This window comes from Pyrus communis, chromosome 5 (genome assembly GCF_963583255.1).
Source record: "Pyrus communis chromosome 5, drPyrComm1.1, whole genome shotgun sequence".
In the NCBI taxonomy this organism is placed as follows: domain Eukaryota; kingdom Viridiplantae; phylum Streptophyta; class Magnoliopsida; order Rosales; family Rosaceae; genus Pyrus; species Pyrus communis.
Window position 1 is genome coordinate 7,525,744 of NC_084807.1, and position 23,271 is coordinate 7,549,014.

General features: G+C 36.2%; 1 protein-coding gene and 2 pseudogenes across 1 annotated transcript; 2 read left to right on the forward strand and 1 right to left on the reverse strand.

The window, feature by feature from the left end:
- Positions 1-1,790: 1,790 nt before the first annotated feature.
- On the forward strand, positions 1,791-6,543 carry LOC137735373 (disease resistance protein RUN1-like; annotated as a pseudogene).
- A 486-nt stretch (positions 6,544-7,029) lies between these two features.
- Positions 7,030-23,271, reverse strand: part of LOC137735367 (uncharacterized) — a 31,817-nt pseudogene continuing 15,575 nt past the window's right edge.
- On the forward strand, positions 15,065-15,886 carry LOC137733472 (homeobox-leucine zipper protein HAT3). Its single transcript, XM_068472621.1, is given in 5 exon segments — positions 15,065-15,090; positions 15,289-15,380; positions 15,383-15,477; positions 15,583-15,722; positions 15,724-15,886. Coding segments are annotated over 5 exon segments (516 nt in total).

Here is a 23,271-nt window from a genome sequence, read left to right on the forward strand (position 1 = left end):
AGGAAGGACTAAGTGGTTGCAGTTAGGTCCTTAATAAAAATATTGTTGGTGTATGGGAGAGAGAGAAAACAAGAGAGGAAGAACTTAGCCAAGGAAGAAAAAGATTGGAACATAGAGGCTTTAAGCAGCCAGAGTAGAGAAGAGGTAGAGTTTTTTGGGAAGGAGTTATAAGTAGCCATCCAAATGGCTGAATGTATAATAAGAGGTAGAGTTATTTGAGATTAGTGTGTTCCCATAATCAGTGCCAACAAGTCGACTTCCTCAACTCTACATGATGCCGAAACTAGTTGAGTATTTACACACTCAAGGAGGATTTGGTTGTTCGTCCATCAATAATAGGGGCCAAAGGAGAGGGGAAAATGAGAAGGAAACTCTGGAGGGTAAAGGGAAGGAAAAGGAGAGGGAGAAAAGGAGAAGGGAAAAGTAGAAAAGAAAGGAGGAAAATGAGAGGAAATTTCGGAGAAAGAGAAAAGGAGAAGGGAAAAGAAGAAAAGCAGAAAAGAAGGGAAATGGGAAGGAAGCTTAGGAGAGTAGAGGAAAAGAGGGAAATGCATAAAAATAAAAAATAATAAAGGAAAGTCGCCTTCATCATTATGTCTACTAACGGAAAAGAGCAAAATGCTCCCAACTTCTCTTGTTTCTTACATTGCAAATTATATTGAGATACCAGTATTCCTACCCCGAGGATATAGACACAACTTGCCGAATTTCGTTACCATACAGCAAGTTTATAACTGCACAACAATTCGATCAACCACCTTAAATTCAACCATACATGTACCAAGATTCAAGTTTTTCCAAACTTTCCTTATGAAACTATCTGAACATTACAAGTGCCACATTATTATGCAGTTCTATCAAGTTTTAATTTTTGTCTCATAACCACATCATCTGTAGGACAATCAGTCTTACAGTTGAATATATAAACCTTCGAGATTGTGGTATTGGAAACACTAGTTGGTGGGTTGATTGGTAGAAATGGTTTCAACAATTCAAGGACGAGAAATGAGTATTGAGCAACGGTCAAATTATGTTGTATTTTATCACAAAACTTTTTTGTACATATTAGAAGTGCATTTTATCACAAAAAAGATAATTGTAATTTATAAAATCACACATAAAACAAGAAGTAATCTTTTCTTTTTGGCCAACCATGACTTAAAGAAATGCTTTTTGGGTCAATGGATGGGAACGACCCATTTTATAATTGTTTGTAAATTTCCCTGGAAGTAGATAGGAATGACCCAATTATATGGATAAGGATTGTCTGCCCTCCTAGTTTTGGTGCCCTCCGTGCTCTTCTGTTTGTGTGGTCACGGTTAAGTCACGTCAATATTTTATATTACTATTCATTTTTGTCTTATTATCTCTATAAAAAAAACAATATAAAATGTTGACGTGGCTTAACTGTGACCATACAAAACAGGAGGGCATGTGAGGACATCGAAACTAGTAGGGTAGACAATCCTTGTCCATATATATTTGGGATAAGGATTGTTTACCCTCCTAGTTTCGATGCCCTCATGTGCCCTCCTGTTTTGTATGGTCACGGTTAAACCACGTCAACATTTTATATTGTTTTTTTTTTATAGAGATAATAAGACAAAAATAAATAGTAATATAAAATATTAACGTGGCTTAACCGTGACCACACAAACAGGAGAGCACAGAAGGCACCGAAACTAGGAGAGCAGACAATCTTTGTCCATTATATATTTACCCCTGCCCAGGGACATTTGCATTCCACCTAGCAAACACCAGTTTTTTTGTTTGAACATCGATACACATCAATGGCTCTTGTGAGAACATCTCCAAGAACCTCCTCTGATCCCAACACTTTTCGGGGTCACCGATACGACGTGTTCTTGAGCTTTAGAGGCGAAGACACTCGCAAGACTTTTGCCGACCACCTCTACATAGCCTTGAACAACGCATGATTTCTCACGATCCGAGACGACGATGAACTTGAGAGATGAGAAGATATAAAGCCAAGACTGCAGAAAGAGATCCAGCTGTCACGAACTTCTGTTGTCGTGTTTTCAAAAGATTACGCGACATCCAGATGGTGCCTGGATGAGCTTGTGTTGATCCTTGAACGCAAGAGGACCACCTCGGACCATGTAGTTTTACCAGTCTTCTACGATGTTGATGCGTCCCAATTGAGGAAGCAGACGAGAATATTGGAAAAGCATTTGCTAGACACGAGAAAACTCAGTCGCCGAAAAAGGTGAAGGGATGGAGGGAATAACTTGTAGAGGTTGTAGATCTAGCAGGCATGGTCTTACAAAATCAAGCAGATGGGTAACTTTCATTTCTCCATTTCTCTTATCTTTCTTGAGTCAATTGGATGTATGATCCGTAGTGACCTAGATTTTTATATATTTATTAATTCAATCTCGGTAGTGACAATCCCAATTTAGGTCAACTTAAAGAAATCACACTTGGCTCAACTTAAGGATTAGTTATTTTCCATGTTAGTCTACTAGTTTGCAGTTGCTTACATTTTTTTAAAGAATAATGTTAGGGAGATCAAATTTTTTAAACCAAATAATATGATTGTAGATGATTAGATTACTAATTAAGTATCGATTAGCGTGCTTATTTTTTATCGATGAGGCATAATTTGGTTTACAATTTCAAAAATGCTATTCTCACTATCTAGTTGTATATCTCTCTAATAGAGATGGGATTTGCATCCGTTGACAGGCTCTACTTTTATTGGAGAGATGGTACAAGTAATTGTACAAATAGATAGTAAGTGTAGCGTTACTTTTAAACTTTTGGTCTATCTAACATTCTCCTTTTTTAAAAACAGGTGTGGAAAAAAGTTAGGATGTAATATGTGTTGTAAGTGTCTAAATTCATATAAATTCTGCGATGTATTCCTTTTTTTTTTCTTATCAGTTTTGTTAGCAGTCATCTTTTTCCCTTATTTAAATAATGGCCATGAACAAATGTTTTAATTATCTAAATTCCCCATTTCATTTTTCATTGTGTTTGCAAATTCTTAGGTACGAGTCAAAGTTTATCGAAAAAATTGTTAAAGTGACAGGAGGCAAGTTAAGTCGCATGCCATTGAGTGTTGAACCAAAATTGATTGGAATTCATTCTCAAGTCGAAAACTTCAATTTGTGGTTAGAAGATCGATCAACCGATGTTGGCATATTTATTGTATATGGCATGTCTGGAATAGAGAAGACAACCATTGCAAAACATGTTTACAATTCAAACTTTAGAAACTTTCAAGGAAGTAGTTTCGTTGAAAAGATCAGAGAAACAGCAGATCGACCAAATGGCTTAGTTCAAATACAAATGCAACTTCTTTCTGATATTTTGAATGGTAGAAAAGTGAAAATACAGAGTGTTAGTGAGGGAATAATTAAGATTGAAGGCGCTGTAAGCTCTAGGAAAGTTCTGCTTGTTCTTGATGATGTAGACCATATGGACCAATTAGATGCAGTACTAAAGATGAAAGATCGGTTTTATCTCGGAAGTAAGATACTTATAACAACTAGGCGTAAAGGGTTGCTAAAGGCATATCAAGTTACAATGGTGCACAAAGTTGAAACTTTGAATTACAATGAATCACTAGAGTTTTTCAGTTGGCCTGCATTTGGCCAGGAACATCCCATAGAAGAATACATGGAGCATTCAAAATTGGTAGTGCAACATAGCGGTGGACTTCCATTAGCTCTAAGTTATTCCTAATGGTGTATGGATGTATGGGAAAGTGCATTACAGAAGCAAAAAGTTATTCCTGATGGTGAAATCATGAATAAACTAAGAATAAGCTATGACAGTTTACAAGATGACCATTACCAAAAAAATTTCCTCCACATTGCTTGTTTCCTAATTAATAGGAAGGGACAAAAACTACATTGTTAGAATACTCGATGGATGTGATTTCTATACAATTGTTGGCATTCAAAATCTCATTGATAGATGCTTGGTGACAATTGAAGGATGCAACGAGGTGAACATGCATGACATGATTCGTGACATGGGAAGAGAAATTGTTCGCCTGTAATTAGAAGAGCCTAAGAAACATAGTAGATTATGACGCCATAAAGATTCTTTCCAAGTATTGAGGGACAAGAATGTAAGAAACATGCCTTTAATGTCTATATATGTATTTTTTCTTGTGAAAATTATCCACACTAACGTTTCCGTTTTTTCCTTTAGGGTACAAAAAAAATCCAAGCTATTGTCCTGAATATGCATATGCATCTTGCACATAGTCCAATAAACACAAATGAGACAGTCTTGGAAACCAATGCATTTGAAAAGATGCACAAATTACAGCTACTACATCTTTGTCATGTACGACTGGATGGATGGTATGTAGATTTCCCTACAGGATTAAGATGGTTGTGTTGGCTTCAATTTCCATTGGATTCTATACCTATTGGCTTTCCTTTGGGGTGTTTAATTGTTCTTGAAATGCAATATAGTAGCTTGAGACAAGTCTGGAAAGGAACAAAAGTATGTTACTCTACTCATTTCAATTCAGTTTTTTATTTTTTGACCAATTGCATATGTTAAAATTAACTCCTACACATTTTTTTCTTTCTTTGTTTTTATTTTACAGTCTCTTCCATCGTTGAAGATCCTTGACGTCAACCATTCCCATGCCCTCACTAAAATCATGGATTTCTCACTTTGCCCCGGTCTAGAAGAACTGATTCTTGTAGATTGCACAAGCCTGATTGATGTTCATGAATCCATCAAGGATTGCAAGAATCGTAGGATGCTTCCGAAGAAGATTTATTTGCTTAAATCACTTGAAACACTCATTTTATTTGGTTGCTCAAATCTTGATGAGTTTCCAGTGGAGATGATGAAGAAGATGGAGTCTCTGAAAGTTCTTAAAGCAGATGGAGTTCCATTAAGTGAATTATGGCCAGAAAGAAGATTTCTTTTCCATGCTCCTTAGTAGAGTTGAATCTCAGTAGGTGAAATCTTTCTGAAGATGCCTTTCCTACGTATTTAAGTAATCCATCCTCAATACAAAGACTATATCTAGATGAGAATCCAATTTGTAGCCTACCAGTTTTCATCAAAGGTTTGAGGAGGATTGATGAACTCTCTTTTTGTAATTGTACGAAGCTCGAATCGCTTGTGGGGTTGCCGAGAGTACACAAAAAGATGGATGTATCCGATTGCATATCATTGAAAAAAGTAACATATCAATCGTTTGTGGGGCTCCAACTAGGAGTCTGGGGAAAACACAACGACAACATGGTTGAGTGGCAGTACATGTTCAAGTTAGAGTCTTTTAATAGAGTTGATGTGGAAATGATCAAACTTTTGGGCTTGTTCAACTTGGAATCCATGCCTGGAATTCGAATGAACAGCCACTTAGAATGCATCAATTCAAAATATGATAGATGGAGTCTCGTCCAAGTGCGCCTCTCTCTCTCTCTCTCTCACACACACACACACACACACACATAAGTCATATATATATAATGGGAAATAAATGACTTAGTAATGTTGTGATGAGGATGGCAAATACGTACGGACTGTATCAACATGGTATATTCAACACATTTTTTTGTTGGGAATGAGGTTTCAGGCCGGTTCAGCTATAAAAGTACCAAGCCCTCCATATGTTTTATTGTCCCTTTACTCCTTGCTAGTCAAAAAATCCGAGGCTTGAACATCTCTGCTACGTATGCAAATGAGGAGAATTCTAATTATGATGATGATGATGATAAACCTCCAATAATAATCAAAGTGAGTAACAAGAGCAAGGGTCTGAAGTGGATCTATGGCCCAGCTTTCTATGGTATTCCAGAAGAGGGAGAAGATATAATATGGTTGAGCCATTGGAGGATGGAGAGTGAAACAACATTACAATGTGGAGATGAAGTGCTTGTTTCAGTACTCATAAGACCTAGTAAGTTTCAGCTCAAGGAGTTTGGTGTCGAGCTTGTGCAAGAGCACCAGAATAATATGATAAGTACCCAACACAACACCAAATTAGATCCTAGTTACCCATTTGTCATCGGTGGAGATTTGTCCATGTGGGAGCATATACCAGGAATATACTTCCTCGATTGCAGTAAAGAATCTGTTGATGACATTGATATCTTTCTGCGGAGATTTTTAAATTGCCTCATCATGGACACTAATGAAGAAGACACAGGTATGTTGTGTCATTGTATTGCAATGAATTATACTCCATCCAAACACTTCCAAGTCCGTCTGTATTCAATTCAAAAACATAAATTTTATGTTATTTGTATGTTTTTCAGACAAAGAAGAAGGGCACGAGGATGAACCTAATTACACAATTGCAAGGACAAGGGCTGCCAGTAACAACTGCAGCCTCGGAGGCTGGAAGGTGCTCCTCACAAATGCCGGCTTATTTTCGCACTTGCTCTAGTAGTTTGGTCCTCCATCTCCTGGAAAAAGAAGCGACAGTAGTCCACAAGTCATCCATGAGTTTGTAATTTTACTTGATACAGACATATCTTTGGATTCCCTCCTTGTTTTTAAGATGTTTTCTGCCTTCAAAATGTCGAAGTTCAGATGTGGTCAAAATCATCAAATATTGCATAAATATAGCATAAAATACATCCAACAATATCGATACTTAAGAATTTTTCTTCTCTGCCACTAATTGCATACAATCATGTACCAGAGAAGATAAACAAATGATTCTATAGCAACAGTAAATAATTGGAAAAAAAATGATTCTAAACATACAGGGGAAGGACATTGACATAGGTATCTTTAGCAATACCAGGCAAAAATCATTTCTTTGAACTAGTGGAAAATATTTTGGCACCGGGGAAAGCAAAAACATCCTATCTGCTTATAAATGTCAAATTTACAGATAGTAATTGTCATTTACAACAAAATCATGCTTCTTAAAAACTGGGCTCCCAATGAAAAATTGTGTAAATTACATAAATATCAGAACAACAGATATTAGATTGACTAATATATCAAATTAATTAAGAGCAAACAATTTCTTAGCCTGAGATCTAAGGACTATACAGCTGATTCAACCTTGCATTGCTACTACACTATGAAAGCTGGTTTCTGCTTCTTCAACCCGAATAAATTATTGAGATCAGGAAGCATAGGAGAAATGGCCATGGTCTCTGGAGCCATGAAATTTACTATCTTCTAATAAACATTGTACCTGCAAAAACATAATGCAATAAGCCTTCGACAATCTGGCCTAGTTTTCTCAATGAACGCTCCAAGATATTCCAAAACAAAATCAAACAGTTCCACATAGGGAACCAAAGAATCTATTGATATCTATCTTATCTTGCGACTCTTAAGAGGCTCTTGTCAACAATCTTCCTCTTCTTACCATGCAACCTTTTCAAAGAATAAGATATTGTATCTGCGAATAATCAAATAGTGCAAAGTCAGAATCAATAAACAATAGAAGTTTGGGATCAATTAGTTCATGATTGTTAGCAGAAATAACTCCCAACTTGTTCCATTCTTAAAGTTACAAAAACACAAAAACTTGAACAATAGAAGTTCGGGATCGATTAGGTTCCAAGCCCACTGTAAGCTTGTTCCATTTTTTTAATCGCCTCATCATGGGCACTGATGAAGAAGACATAGGTATGCTGTGTTGTTGTATTGCAATGAATTATACTCCATCCAAACACTTCCAAGTCCGTCAGTATTCAATTCAAAAACATAAATTTTATGTTATCTGTATGTTTTCAGACAAAGAAGAAGTGCAAGAGGATGAACCTGATTACACAATTGCAAGGACGAGGGCTGCCAGCAACAGCTAAAATAACGCAATAAGTCTTCAACAATCTGGCCTAGTTTGCTCAACAGATGCTCCAAGATATTTCAAAACAAAATCACAGCAGTTTCACATAGGGAACCGAAGAATCTATTGATAACCTTATCTTGCGACTCTTAGTGGCTCTTCTGTCAACAATCTTCCCCTTCTTAGCATGTAATTTTTTCAAAGAATAAAATGTTGTCTCTGCGGATAATCAAAATCAATAAACAATAGAAGTCCAGGATCAAATAGGTCGTGATTGTTAGCAGGAATCATTGCTAGCTTGTTCCATTTCAAAGTTACAAAAAACTTGAACAATAGAAGCTCGGGATCGATTAGGTTCCAAGCCCACTATAAGTTGAGACGATACAGTGTCATTGACTTCAATGACTGTAGATACAGATTGTTTGAATGAAACTCTCCTCATGACTCAGACTTGGTTACTTAAAGTTGGTTAGATGAGTCCAAATTGTTTGAAAATCATGTTCATCAACTCCACATATCCAAAGCAGCAAATTAACGAGGATACCAGACATCACTTAGGACGATATAATCCTTGACAATTTCCAAAAGCCACAGTTTTTATATCCAATCTGATTACATGTATTTTGAAATACAGGAAATCTTATAGATTGGGTAAACTGTGTATCAAATTCAAATGCAGTCATTCATATATGAAGTATGAGATGCCCAATAGTTTTACCAGAAGTTGCTGAGTCAATTGTCCCAAAACAGTCTTTTAGAAATTGCTAGTACAACTCAAAGTCATCCAAAAGTTCGGGGTCACCATCAGCTAGTGCACTAGCATCAGATTTTGTCTCCTATCAGAGTGAAGGAATAAAAGTACCTGTGCAAAAGAAATATAACTTTTAGGGTAAATTACATTTTCATACCTCAGGTTTAGGGCATATTTCAATTCCTTACAATATCTTCAAAATATTTCATTTTCATACCTTAAGTACTATTTTATTTCAAAATAATACATCCGTTACATTTTCCATCCATGGATCCGTTAAGTGCTGACGTGGCTGCCACATATATGCCACGTGGCAAAAAAAAAAAATTTTTAATTTTTTTTTAAAACCTGAATTTTCTCAAAAAAAAAAAAGGGTAAGTTACATTTTCATACCTCAAGTTTGGGGCATATTTCAATTCCTTACAACATCCTCAAAACATTTCACTTTCATATGTTAAGTACTATTTTATTTCAAAATAATACATCCGTTACATTTTCTATCCATGGATCTATTAAATATTGACGTGGCTGCCAAATGTGTGCCACGTGTTTTTTTTTAAAACCTAAATTTTCTCAAAAAAAAAAAAAAATCATTATCCCCTCCCCCTAGCGACCCACATCCCCGAAGAACCCAAAAAACTGAAGAAGAAGAAGAAGAAGAAGAAGAAGAAGAAGAAGAAAAAAATTCCAAACCCATTTCCCCACCTGTAAGAACAAGAAGAGGAAAAAAAAAAAAAAAACTAATTGCAATCCCTTCCCTCCACACCCACCCCCAACCCCCCCCCCCCCCCCCCCAAAAAAAAGTTCCCCACCTGCAAGAAGAAGAAGAGGAAGAGGGAGGAAAAAAAAAAAAAAAAAAAAAAACTACAACCCGGTTCGTCCCCAAACCCTTTCCCCCCCCACAGCGCGCCTGCGACCCAACGACCAACCTCCCCTCCCTCCCCTCCTCTCGGGACCCCGTGACCCACCTCCCTTGCACAGAGACCCCGAATCACACCTAATCTCGAGTGGTTTTGTGGTAGATTCATCTTGGAGAGTTTGAGATGGGGATTTTGAGTTTGAGATGATTTTTGGACTGGTTTTGTGGTACATCCACCTAATCTCAGGTGGGATTTTTTAGGGTGGGTGATGGGGGATGGGAGAGAGGGGTGGCTCGGGTGGGATTTTGGGGTGGGTGATGATGGATGGGAGAAGGGGGTGGGGGTGGGTTTTCTTTTTTATTTTTTTATTTTTTTTTTAAATTCAGGTTTAAAAAAAAATTTTGTTTTTTGCCACGTGGCACACATTTGGCAACCACGTGGCATATATATGGCAGCCACGTCAGTATTAACGGATCTATGGATAAAAAATGTAACAGATATATTATTTTGAAATAAAATAGTACTTAAGGTATGAAAGTGAAATATTTTGAAGATGTTGTAAGGAATTGAAATAGGCCCTAAACATGAGGTATGAAAATGTAATTTACCTTTTTTTTTTTTTTTTTTTTTTTTTGAAAAAATTCAGGTTCTAAAAAAAAGAAAAATATATATATTTTTTGCCATTTGGCACATATTTGGCAACCACATGGCATATATGTAGCAACCACGTCAGCATTTAACAAATCCATGGATGGAAAATGTAATGGATGTATTATTTTGAAATAAAATAATAATTAAGGTATGAAAGTGAAATGTGTTAAAGATGTTGTAAGGAATTGAAATAGGCCACAAACCTGAGGTATGAAAATAGAATTTACCCTAACTTTTATAACACATCAAAGAGATAATTAAAGCAGACCTTACATGCTGCACATCGAAGTGGAAAACGAATCAAAATTTTAAACATAAAGATACAATTAAAGGTAATGGCGTATGAAGAGTATTGAAACTGTCATAGTCCTCACACACAGGATGCATGATCTTTTCTTGTAGCAATCAAAGTACCAAATTCATCAAGTCACATTGGGCCATCCAAAAAGAAAAATTGAGCAGAGTACCAAACACCACAAACAACACAAATTTGTTCAAACGTAGTATCAAACTAATTATAGACTGCACCATCCCAAACAATTAATTTGTACCTCATTTGGGAGTTAAAAACTTAAAATGGCACATGGAAAAAATGTTAATTAATTTGTACATCTCCCTTCCCAGTGTTGTACCCCTCAAGAACGTTCACATCCACAACTCATGTTTAAGTTACTAAATGTACAAAACTTAAGAAAATCCCATCTTGTTATGATGTTAAAATTATGAAGCACAAATGTGCATGCACGTGAGAGTTAATATCTTACAACACCAAATACAGCAACTGCTGATTTCCTCATCTGCATTTGCCTAACCATTCTGCTTGGATCTCTCATATAAGAAGCAAATTGTTCACTAATATTCTGCAATGGGAAAAGGAAAAATGTATTCCTGGTGAATACCTGGCAAAGCATGGCACAAGTCCTTCATAGGGAAAGGCATGGTTACAAGTTCAATTATGGAGCCAGACCTGATTTAAAGCATGCAGTTTGCTTTTAATAGAAGCAGCACATGTGGTCACCTCTGTCTTCCTCTGCCATTTTTTTATCGATTTGTTTATGAAAGTAGCTATTCTACAAGATATAACGTGACAGGTCTTAGTTAGACCAAGTAACCAACATGGAAATGTAAACAATAATAAAAAGTTGAACATGGTACAACAAATTTCTAAAATTCATGCAAGAGAAGTTGTCGGAGCATGAAAAAATTCATTGCAGAACTGCCCAAGAGTATACTTAAACTAAACATATGGCAACATAGATTTTTTACAAGTGTAATTTACAAATGCATTTCATGGTTCTTTGCCGGCTCCTTTAGATAGCAAACCAATTTAATTTAGTGCCTAATGGAATTTAAATTTCAGAAAACTGTCGTCTGGTATATTTCATATTGAATAGTTGACAAACATAATAACATAATAGCCTCATTTATTAACTGATAAGAACCATGTATTAAAATATAACAAAAGTTAGACACCAAGGCATTGAAGCACAGCAATAATAGTAAGGTACTTGAATCCACCGGTTACGAGAATTTTAACAATAAAACAACAAAACTCCGAAGTTCTTTTTGCTGCTCCAAATGGATCAGCAAAGTATGGCATGAAGAAGGAAAAAAAATATTTCAGTATTATAGACAGACTTCAATACAAGAGCATATGTAGATAGTAGAATATGATTCTTCTTCTCAGAATGATTTAAGTACCTCGACAGCAACTCAGAAATCCATGACCAATCCTCATCACCATCAATGTTCTTAGATGACTGTGACATCTTAGATCGTCCAAATTTACCTTCAGAACAAGATATGTATTAGCAGATGCAATACATGAAGTTCATGAACATATGCAAACAGTACAAAGTAGGACAGTCAGTTAGACCATGGTAGCCCAAAAGCCAATTTTTTCGCTAAATCAGGCTAAGGTTTATGTGAGATCAAGCAGGAAAGATTTGTGCCGACATCCTAGGGCAATTTGAAATCTGGCTTCATCTTGGCTATCCTCATATCAACAAAACAAGGCCCAACCGATTTACCTTCCATGTCAACATTATGCTTTTGACAACTGCAACAAATACCTACCTCTAGAGGGTAATTTAATTGATGTTTCTGTAATCAAAATCCCAAGGTGTCTCATGTTTGTCGAAAACAACTGTATTTCTAACCAATTGGACTACTTTAAGCTTCCCACCGATTACGCGCAAACCATCACCTATTGGGACTGGCTTGTCCCCAATCAAAACTAAGCACAAATATCACTACAATTCAGCAGACCCAATGCTGATGTTCCAAGAATTACATTAACAATTGAGCCGGTCGAAGCGCAAGCTCGACGCTTTGTATTTTGGGATAAGCTTGAAAATGCTTTCTGAAGCAAGAATCTGAACTCAAGAGCTTTGTCCCAGAGAGCCTTCAGAAAAATGAAAAACAAAAGGCATTGAAAGTGGGTAAGAATAAACATCAGTCAGACAATAGCTCATTATATAAATCTTTTCTTTTTTGTTCAACTTTAAGGAATGGCATAAAAAGAAGCTTTAAACAAGGAGCAATAATTTCATGTTGACAAACAAAACCTATTCATGGATATTACAAGAGCTACTATTTTGAACAACACAACTTTTGGTTCTTCATTGCTTGACCTTTAAGAATATCTTCGTCCTTATGACCCTTTAAATTCTTTAAAATATCTCTGCATGGGAACAAGGAATAAACGAAGAACAAAATTAACTTCATATGTCAGCCTATATAGCTCCATTTTGTGCCTTCGTAGTAACTAAATTAAATAGATACTAAAAATTAGCCTTGAGCTAAGATGAAAATGGCACTTGTTGGAGTAAATATGTTTTTATTTAAATGTTTAAATATATATATATATATATTTATTTGTGTTTTGCTTAATTACCAATATTATATACATAACAGCCAATTTCTTTTGGCCTTATCAATTAGATAAGGAGTTATCTCCTCTTAAATATGAAACGTGGGATTCCTTTTCTATATAGAGAAGAAGATCAGGTTATTAAGCATATTCAAACCGTTTTGTCTTTTTCATTTTGAATTTGCTTTAAGTTTTGACCAATATTTATGTTAATAAATATTCAAACGTTTTGACTAATAATTGTGCTGATAAATATTCAAACGTTTTGACTAATATTTATGTAAAACAGCCCCTAGGCATAGAAAAGTACAATCATTAGATGTACTATATATATATTCAAACCGTTTTGCCCTTTAATATGCAATCTGGTTTTTCTGTTTTGTCCTGCCTTCAAGTCCTCATTAATCTCTCAAATTCTCAACGTCTTTTTCTTCTATAGTATATATAGTAGTCCTTATCAATGAAGATAATTTTTTGAAAAAAGCATATATATGTTCTGATATATAGTTTTGGTAAGCAACATATTGAGAGGGTGTGAGTTCGAAGGTTCTTCCACTGTGCAAGGAAGAACTTTATCAGAAGAAGGTTATGGATTGTTTTATCTTGGGGACGACGTGGTGTTTATGAACTGCTTGCATACTTTTGGGCAGAGCCGCGAAACGTCTTAAAGAGAGCAACTTAGTCCACGACTCATCCCAAGAATCATTCACTACTTAAGGCTTCTACATTTTTCGGGTAACTTTGTTCCTTTCTATTTCAGTATTCAACAACTAGTATTCAATTCCTATAGCTATACTCGCGGACTATTTACGACTTCTGTAACCTAATATTTAATTTCGTCACCAACCTCCAACTGCTATGTATATTATCTCTTATATTCGTATTATTTAGCTATGTCTTCATTCTAATTAAGCATCACAAGTTTATAATTAAGCATAAAGGGATTGTGAATAGAAGTCTCTTACTGCTCCTAATACGAAGATTGATGTATTTTTTCTCGAATTCTTCCATCTCTGCATCTTTATTATCGTTTTGCCTATCACCATTTTTCTCTTCCCCAACTTCTCCTCCATCTTCTTCGTCATTTTCTTATTCTTCTTCCTCCTCCTCGCCGTCGTGCTCATCATCGAATTCATCATCTTCCTGCTTCGTCTACGTCACAAATCATCAATTAACAATAAAACAACCAAAACAAAACCGAATGATTACCAAAACCCAATAACAGAATTTACATATCAAAGTAACATTCAGCTCATCGCTGTCGAATCACCATTGTCCTCGAACTCACTGTTACTTTCACGAGCCTTCCTCTCCATTGTGACGTCTGAGCCCCTACAAATTCAAACACCCACATATTTATAGAATTTAATTCCACAAGGATTTAAGCGTTGATGGCACATACAACTTCATTTCAAATATCCAAACCAATTTATGAATCCCGGATTCCAAAATTGATGATTTTTCCTTGTTTTCTTTCAAGCGACACAAATTAAATATACATATATAGAGAGAGACCCTTGAGAGAGGCACAGACAAGCCTCAGAAGAAGCTGCAGGGTTTGGGCTTTGGGGGGTTTAAGCTAGGGGTGACAATTCAAAACGTTAAATTCAACAGTCGTGGATAATCTTCCGGATGAACGGATTTGGGTATGAAAATTTGGGTAACTCCATAGAGTGCTTCAGAGGGTCGAAGAGGAGTTTTTGTGCGTCGGAGAAGAACAAATCACACGGAGCGAATGCACTCGAATATCTTGAATATTGAAAAACGGTGAATATTGTTCAATTATGATTTTGAATACAGTTATAAAAATCTTCATTCCATAATCGTTTTCGAATCCGACCCAAATGATATATATATAATATGTAACATAATTTATATATAATATAATATTATCATATAATATATATACATATATATATGTACATGTGTATTTATATTCATTATTCACCGAACCTATTAGATGTAAAATACGAAAGTTGCATTTTGTGAGAAAGTTCAAAAGTTCTAAATCAAAATCAATGAAAATTTAATGATGCTTAAGAGAGATATCAAACGTTAGCCGACATCATTAATGTTTTAAATTCAATGCTTTAATTTTTGTATCCTACTATATTTGTTCATTGAATCATTTCATACAACAAATATTTAATAACGAAAATGGATATAACTGCTAATCCATGGAAAATCGTTACCGATGGATATGGTTATAGATAATCCCCGATAGTTGATTTGCGGTTATTGTTATAGTTAATTTTCATGGTGTTGACCTTAAAAACTACCTAACCTACATGGCGTGCAAGCCGAATAATTAATAAGCTAACTATATCTTTTAGTTGAATGCGGAGGGTGCCAACTTGTTGGCCGAACTTAGTCAGGGAGTGAACAAACGTTGACACCTGAGCGGGAAGAGGGTCCAAAGTGAGCCTACCAGCGACGAGAACGAGGGTGAGAAGTCCTCGTGCTCCCACGATGGTGGCAGCGACGACGAAGACGGCAAGGCAGCGACATGTCAAAGAAGAAGCTCATGCTATCCAAAGAGCAGTCTCTGCTGCTCGATGAGACGTTCAAGAAGCTCAACACTCTGAACCCGGTTAGATTTTGCTGTTTGGACAAGGGTGTTTTGGTCTTCACCGATGGACTGATCAGTGGCAATGGTGCAATTTTGGTGGTGAAGCAAGGGTGTTTTGTGTTTCAGAAGCTGAAGCAAGCGTTCGCAAAGCAGCTGAACCTAAGATCGAGACAAGTGGAAGTTTGGTTTCAGAACAAGAGGTCAAGGTGAGAAATTTCTTAACTGAGCAAAGGGTGAAATTGTCTTTTAAGCAAGCACGGCCGGCTAATCCTCATCATCTTCTGCTGCTACGACTTGCTCCACAACTCTTACAAACGGCCCAACCCATTAAAATGATCCGCCTAATTTCCAACTGCCTATTCCCATCAGCCCATGGGCCAAACTTCCGATCAAACATCGACCGCTTGATGCATCCGCCCCTCGGTCATAATTTCCGGTTCGAAGTAGAGGGATCATAGGAAAACTGATGACTTAGAAACATTTTCCTCATTAGGAGGAAATGGGTGACAATGTGTTTGGTAGTGGACATTTTTAGGATAGGGTTTTGGTAATTGAAGGCCGACCCTTCTGTTTTTTCCTTCTTTTTTTTTTTTTTTTTTAATTTTTAATTTGGGCTGTTACTAATTTTATGGTAGGGCAAGTTGAGAAGTTGGTGGCCAAGTAAAGAGAAGTTATTTGATGTGTTGGAAGTAGGACAATTTCAAAGGTGAGAAATGCTAAGAGGATTATTTCAAAGTGAAATTTTGCATGGATTCTCTATACTCACAGTTTAACGTCAATTTATCATGTTAGCATTATAAAACATTATGAAAAAAAAAAATGATATGACAGAGAGATCATGGAAAGTCTCATTTTTTTAAGAGTCTAGCATTTCTCTTTGAAAGTTAATTAATAGAGGATAATCTGAATTTGTGTACACAATCTAAGTGGAAAGGTTGACCTTTTGAATGTCAATTGTTGTTGAATAAGAGGAAACATACAAATGTTCCGTATATAGTGATATTCATAATGAACTAGACTACAGAAAATAAGTCCCTGTTTCTACTTAGAAGCCTATTTTGATAAATTACTTTCTACACTTTCATGAAGCCAAAACTTTGAATACCCAAGAATGCAACTATTTGTTTCACACTGGACGCCAATCTGATTCAAACAAATCTCTCTTGGCGTATCTGATTCAAACAAATCTCTCTTGGCGTATCTGATTCAAACAAATCTCTCTTGGCGTATCTGATTCAAACCTTCAGAAATATAAGATACTCAACTGCCATATCTGATTCAAACAAATCTCTCTTAAGGCCTGACCACTGTTTTTTCGTACCCTAATAAAGCACAAGTCTAGGTAACTTGCCTATAATCCACATCATCTAAAAAGATAAAGATACAGAATGCAAGCAAAGAAAGAGCCAGACCTGCGTAACCAGTCAAATTCAAGTTCATTTCTATAGCTTAAGATAATTTGGTTCTCCGTTTGGGAAAATTCTCGACCAGTTTAACTGAAAACCCTCTAGTATACTCATGTGTACTCTATATTTGGTTAAAGAACTTCCAACAGTTTTAAGCACATTGAATCGTGCAACTATTACCAAACCTTAACGAGATCCGTGTTATATACAGAAAACAAATCAATACAAAACCACCTTCTAGCAAAACACAGTTCATTTTCTACATAAGTTTCAAATTTCAATTCAATAGATTATGTAAAATGCTCGAAACCAAAATGAGTAACAAGAGTAATGATCTGAAGTGGATCTATGGCCCAGAGTTCCATGGAATTCCAGGAGAGGGAGAAGATATGATATGGTTGAGGCATTGGAAGATGGATAATGAAACAATATTACAATATGGAGATGAAGTGCTTGTTTCAGTACACGAGTCCTAGTCAGTTTCAGCTCAAGGAGTTTGGTGTCGAGCTTGTGCAAGAGCACCAAAACAATATGAACACAACACCAAATCAGATCCATTTGTCATTGGTGGAGATTTGTCGATGTTCGAGTATATAGCAGGAATATACTTCCTTGGTTTCTCTATTGAAAATTTTGATGACCTTGATTTCTGTAGGCCGAGAGGGTTTAATCGCCTCATCATGGACTCTGATGAAGATGACGCAGGTATGTTGTGTTGTTGTATTGCAATGAATTATACTCCATCCAAACACTTCCAGGTCAGTATGTATTCATTTCAAAAACATAAGTTTTATGTTGTTTGTATGTTTTTCAGACAAAGAGAAGGGGCATTACCTCGTAACAAATAGAATCAGCGCCATTTTCTCCATGTTAGAGCAATACCTCATAACAAATCGTCAGCAAACAAAATCAGCTTTTAGTTTTTTGAATTAAAGAAAAAAGCCAAAACATATTTTCAGAGAGTCCATTAGCCGCACAAAATCATAATAGCCATAGCAGACAAACCCAGAAAACGATAGAAACAAATAAAATACAGGAAACGGTTCAATTTTATAGGAATCAGAAATCACAGATGGATAAAATTAAATTAAAATATGGCAATTGAAATTTCCAACAAAGAAAAAAAGGAAAAAGGAAACCAACCCATCATTGTTCTATATGTAAAATCAAAATTCAAGAGAAATCCATCACAGAAAACCAACAATTCAACAACTTTCATGCACAAAGAAATTGACCAAATAACTTTTTTAATACCTACGCTCCTTGAACTGGCTTCTAGCTTTTACCAGAATCTCAATGCGACTCCTTGAATGCCTTTCAATTTTCAACCCAAATTAAAGGCTTAACCATGAAAGGGAAAAGGCCAACAATTAAATGGAATGAGATAATGTGCAGTTATAATTTCATGAGACAGAGAAGCAAAAATGAAGACGGCCCCAGCCGAAGGAAGGGAGAGAGATGGCGAAGAAGAAGAAACATACTAAAGTAGATGAGAAAGTTGTAAATTCCATTGAATTTACGGATTAGTATAGGATTATAGTTAACCACAATTATATGCAACCTGCACATCCATAACTCGTGTTTAAATTACCAAATGTACAAAACTTAAGAAAACCCCATCTGGTTATGATGTTAACAAATATGAAGCACAAATGTATTTGAGCATGCACCTGAGACCTTGGGAACTCTGAAATTTTCATTTTTTCAATTTAGATGTAAGACTTAGTGTCCTTCAGTGCCAAATACAGCAACTGCTGATTTCCTCATTTGCATCTGCCTAATCATTCTGCTTGGATCTCTCATATAAGAAGCAACTTGTTCACTAATATTCTGCAATTGGAAAAGGAAAAATGACTTCCTGGTGAATATCTGGCAACTCATGGCACAAGTCCGACATAGGAAAAGGCATGGTTACAAGTTCAAATTTCAATTATAGAGCCAGACATGATTAATAGCATGCAGTTTGCTTTTAATAGCAGCAACACTTGTGGTCACCTCTGTCTTCCTCTGCCATTTGTCTATCAATTTGTTCCTGAAAGTAGCTACTCTACAAGATACAACATGACAAGTCTTAATTAGACCAAGTAATCCGCATGGAAATGTGTGCATAGTGAAAAGTTGAACATAATAGAACAAATTTCTAAAATTCATGCAAGAGAAGTTGTCGGAGCACGAAATGATTTATAGCAGAACTGCCCCATAGTATACTTAAAGTAAACATATGGCAACATAGATTTTTACAAGTATAATTTACAAATGCGTTTCATGGTTCTTTGCCGGCCCCTTTAGATAACAAACTAATTTAATTTAGTGCCTAATGGAATTTAAATGTCAGAAAACTATTGTCTGGTATATTTCATATTGAACAGCTGAGACAAACTAGGACAGTCAATTAGACCATTCTAGCCCAAAAGCCATTTTTATGCTTAATCAGGCTACGGTTTATATGAAATCAAGCAGGAAAGATTTGCGCCGACATCCTAGGGCAATTTGAAGTCTGGCTTCATCTTGGCTATCCTCAAATCAACAAGACAAGACCCAACCTTCTTAGTTCGTCCAGATTTACCTACAGAACAGAAGTTTTAAATTTTTGTTGAAGACAACTATATTTCTAACCGATTGGACTACTCTGAACTTCCCACCTGATACGCGTAAACCATCACCTATTGGGACTGGCTTGATCTCTATCAGAACTAAGCATAAACTTCACTACAAATCAGGAGACCCAAAGCTGGTGTGCCAAGATTTAGGTTAACAATTGAGCCGGTTTAAGCTCAAGCTCAATGCTTTGTGTTTTCAGATAAGCTTGGGCAAGGTTGAGCTCAATCCATTACTCTTGATTAACACTCTCACACTCTTAACAAAAACTGAGTACGAGCATAATCTGACTAATTATAGTAATTGGTATAGTGGAACTTCTGAAGTTTGGGGAACCCTGACAATTATATGAAATAGAGGAAATATGAAGCATTTCCTTAAAGTTTGATTTGATAAAATCGAACTCTATCTTAGCTAATTGTGTGGTTATAAGCTAAACACACTTTACGAGAATTTAAACGGGTTATTAAAAACTTCAAACACAAAATGTAATACACTAAGCATAGCAAACCTTTCACATATTGGCAATTCTTATCATGCCGAAAATGATAGATTATGCACAACAAAGGAGAGCCAAATTGTGTTACAAAATAAATATAATAGTTTGATAAATGGAGTTTGCACATACTATATGTTGCTTGAACGACAGACGGGTTCTTCTCAAGTAAAGCCTGTAACAAGAAAAATAGCACGATGCGATAAATGTTAGCATATACAAATGGAAATATTAACAAATCATAATAATGTATAAAGTACTTATCATATTACAACAAGGTTGAAGCTAAACCACAGACCAAGTAGTAGGTAGACAACAAATTTTTATGACAGCCACAGTTCTCTTTGATGACTCAACTAGATCAGAATATGTTGCATTGACTCATGTGAATCACAAAATAAAGACCTAACTGGCTCCTGCAGACAACCTCTCAGGTAAGAACATAATATCTTAACATGCATGTCAAATGAAACAAAAAAAATGGAAAAGCAAAAGCAACCTGTGGTTATCTATTTGAACTTGAGAATGCTTGAACTTGAGAATGCTTTCTGAAGCAAGAATCTGAACTCAAGAGCTTTGTCCCGGAGAGCCTTCAGAAAAATGAAACGAAAAAACAGAATAGACAATGGGTAAGAATAAACATCGATCCGGCAATAATTCTCTACATAATTTTTTTTTTTCAGCTTTAAGGTGTGCAAGGTGTGGCATAAAAAGAAGCTTTAAACAATGAGCAATAATTTCATGTTGAAAAATTAAACCTATGTCATGGATATTACAAGAGCTATTATTTTGAACAGCCACCTTTCGGTTCTTCACTGCGTGACCTTTAAGAAGATCTTTGTCCTTGAAGAATTTAAATTTTCGTCTCAATATTGTTACTTTCACGTCTAAAAAAGCAACCAATTAAACTAAATAACAATTCAATTTTAATGTTAAATGATTTTGGTTGGCATATTCATGCAAAAATTCCAGTTTCATCAGTTAATGATTTGTTTTTGTCTATTGATTATTTTTAAATTTATTCAAGCGTACGATTAGAAATAACATGATGAGTGTTGAAGAAAAAATAGAATGTGAAAAAATTGCTTATCTTTCATTGTCCTGTACACTAACAATAAAAAAAAAAAAGCCTTAAAAAACATATGAGAAAAAATCTTCCTAGTTGTGTATCATCAAATTTGTATGTTCATGACTCGTATAGTTTGCTTTGCTATTTGCTTAGGTGCTCAACGAGCTATATGTTGCATTGCTTTTGTTTTATTCTTTTGTCAAATGACCTCCAAGCCCCAACAGATAAGAATCATAAGATCACCACTCCGCAAAGTCCCGTAAATCAAAACAAAACATAAAGTCAATAGCGTCATTCCAACCAAACGGTCATAACTATCGACACTCCACTTTTTAAATTCCCTTCCCCTCCGCACACACTTTTTTCCACTCTTTCTTCTTCCTTGCCTTCAAAGTCTTCCTTGCTTCACACAAAATCCAAAACCTCCGCAGAAGCTCACCTGCTCATCAATGGCGGACTCCATCCCCTGCAGAAAACCCCACTTCCCATTCTCCGATCCAAATCCAGAAGCTCAACGAAACCCGATTCGACACGGTAAGTCCTCACAAGCTCCGGAATTTATCAACCACAAGATCCTCACCAAGTTCTGGGTGTTAGAGTATGAGTATGATTCATACGGTTTGGTAATAATCCTTGTTGTCTCAGATTGCTATAAAGAAGTCTTAATATGTTTATGAGAGTTAATTCAACTTTGGTTAGGATTGAAACTCCGTGTTGATAAGCTTAAGAATAGAACTCATACTTATACAAGGATTCGGTCTTGTATTCCTCGTGGGATTGTTATAGGGCAATCCAGGTTTTGTAGTATAAAACCACAAGCCCCTGCTCTCACGAAGCACGCTCTTATTGTTCTAGTTACCTATAACTTAGAGAGCATTGAGTTTTGCAGAGAGGAGAAGGTTGTGTGTAGATTCGTCCTTGGCTTCTTCATCCATGAACATGTCTGTGTTAAACTTAGAAACACAGCAACTTTTCAAATCAGTTTCATATCCCAGGCCTTACGGGAAGGCTTTGTTATATATACTACAACATACAAACTTTACAATTTAAAATACAAGTGACAGCACGCCACACATGCAGCAGCACCATCTGCTGTCACGAGCCTTTCTATCCATTGGGACGTCTGATCAAACACCCTAATATGTATACAATTTAATTCCACAAGGATTTAAAAGTTGATGGTACATACAACCTCATTCCAATATCCAAACCAATTTATGAATCCCAGATTCTAAACTTTTGAAGCTGAAAGGAGAAGAAAGACTGCAAGAGTTGAGAGAGGCATAAACGAGCCTCAGAAGAAGATGCAGGGTTTGGGTTTGGGTCCTTGGGGGTTTAAGGATTCATATGCAATGCACCGAGCTGGATGACCCGTTTCGAAAACCCCAACCCGTCTCCTAAACCAAGTCCCAAAATCTATCGATTAATTTCCCCTTCGTAGACCAAAAACATTTTGGCCTTAAATGGGCTTTATGGGCTAGTAAGGCCTATATGAAATTGAGCCAGGCCCATCTGATTTGATTAGCATTTCGTTGCACAATTAATGAGAGTGACTTATTTACTACTACAATCTAGTGATTTTTCTCTTCATTTGTAAATGATAATTTTTAGGTTCGACTCATGTAAATGGTCAATTCAACACTAAATTATGATGATTGCAAGAATTTGAAGACCAAAGGGTATGTATTCCAACTTACTCCAACATACATAATCTTTCGATAACAATCGATCCTCAAGGGGAACAGGTTGCTTCTCAAATGAATAGTTAGGGGCATGGGACCATGATTTTCCACGCCAGAGTAAGGTTGATCCGAATATTACTACCTCAGAAGTCCGGTCATGGACTCACCAGCTTTGGGTAGAGTTGTATCAGACATAGTAGCAGTGCCACCATCACTCTACTCTGAGGCAATAGATGGAGTCCTGACGACTTCGCTGGATGACCGTGCTTATTCCACAAGACAAGCAATCTGATCGGGATATGGACACAATCAGATCCTATAAGTCTTGGAGTTCATACAATCTAGGAATTGGGATACTCTGCAAGTAATCATAACTCCAAAGAGGATGCAATATCTACTCCTAGATATCCTCTAGCATTCTTCTGGCTTAGAACGAGAATTCTATCCTAAAATGTCTCTCTCCCCACGGTGTAAATACACCCATATAGGGTTCATCTATGATAATGCCATCTAAACATTCAATTATCTTGCCCACTGCTTGAGTTTAAAATCATTCACTAACTT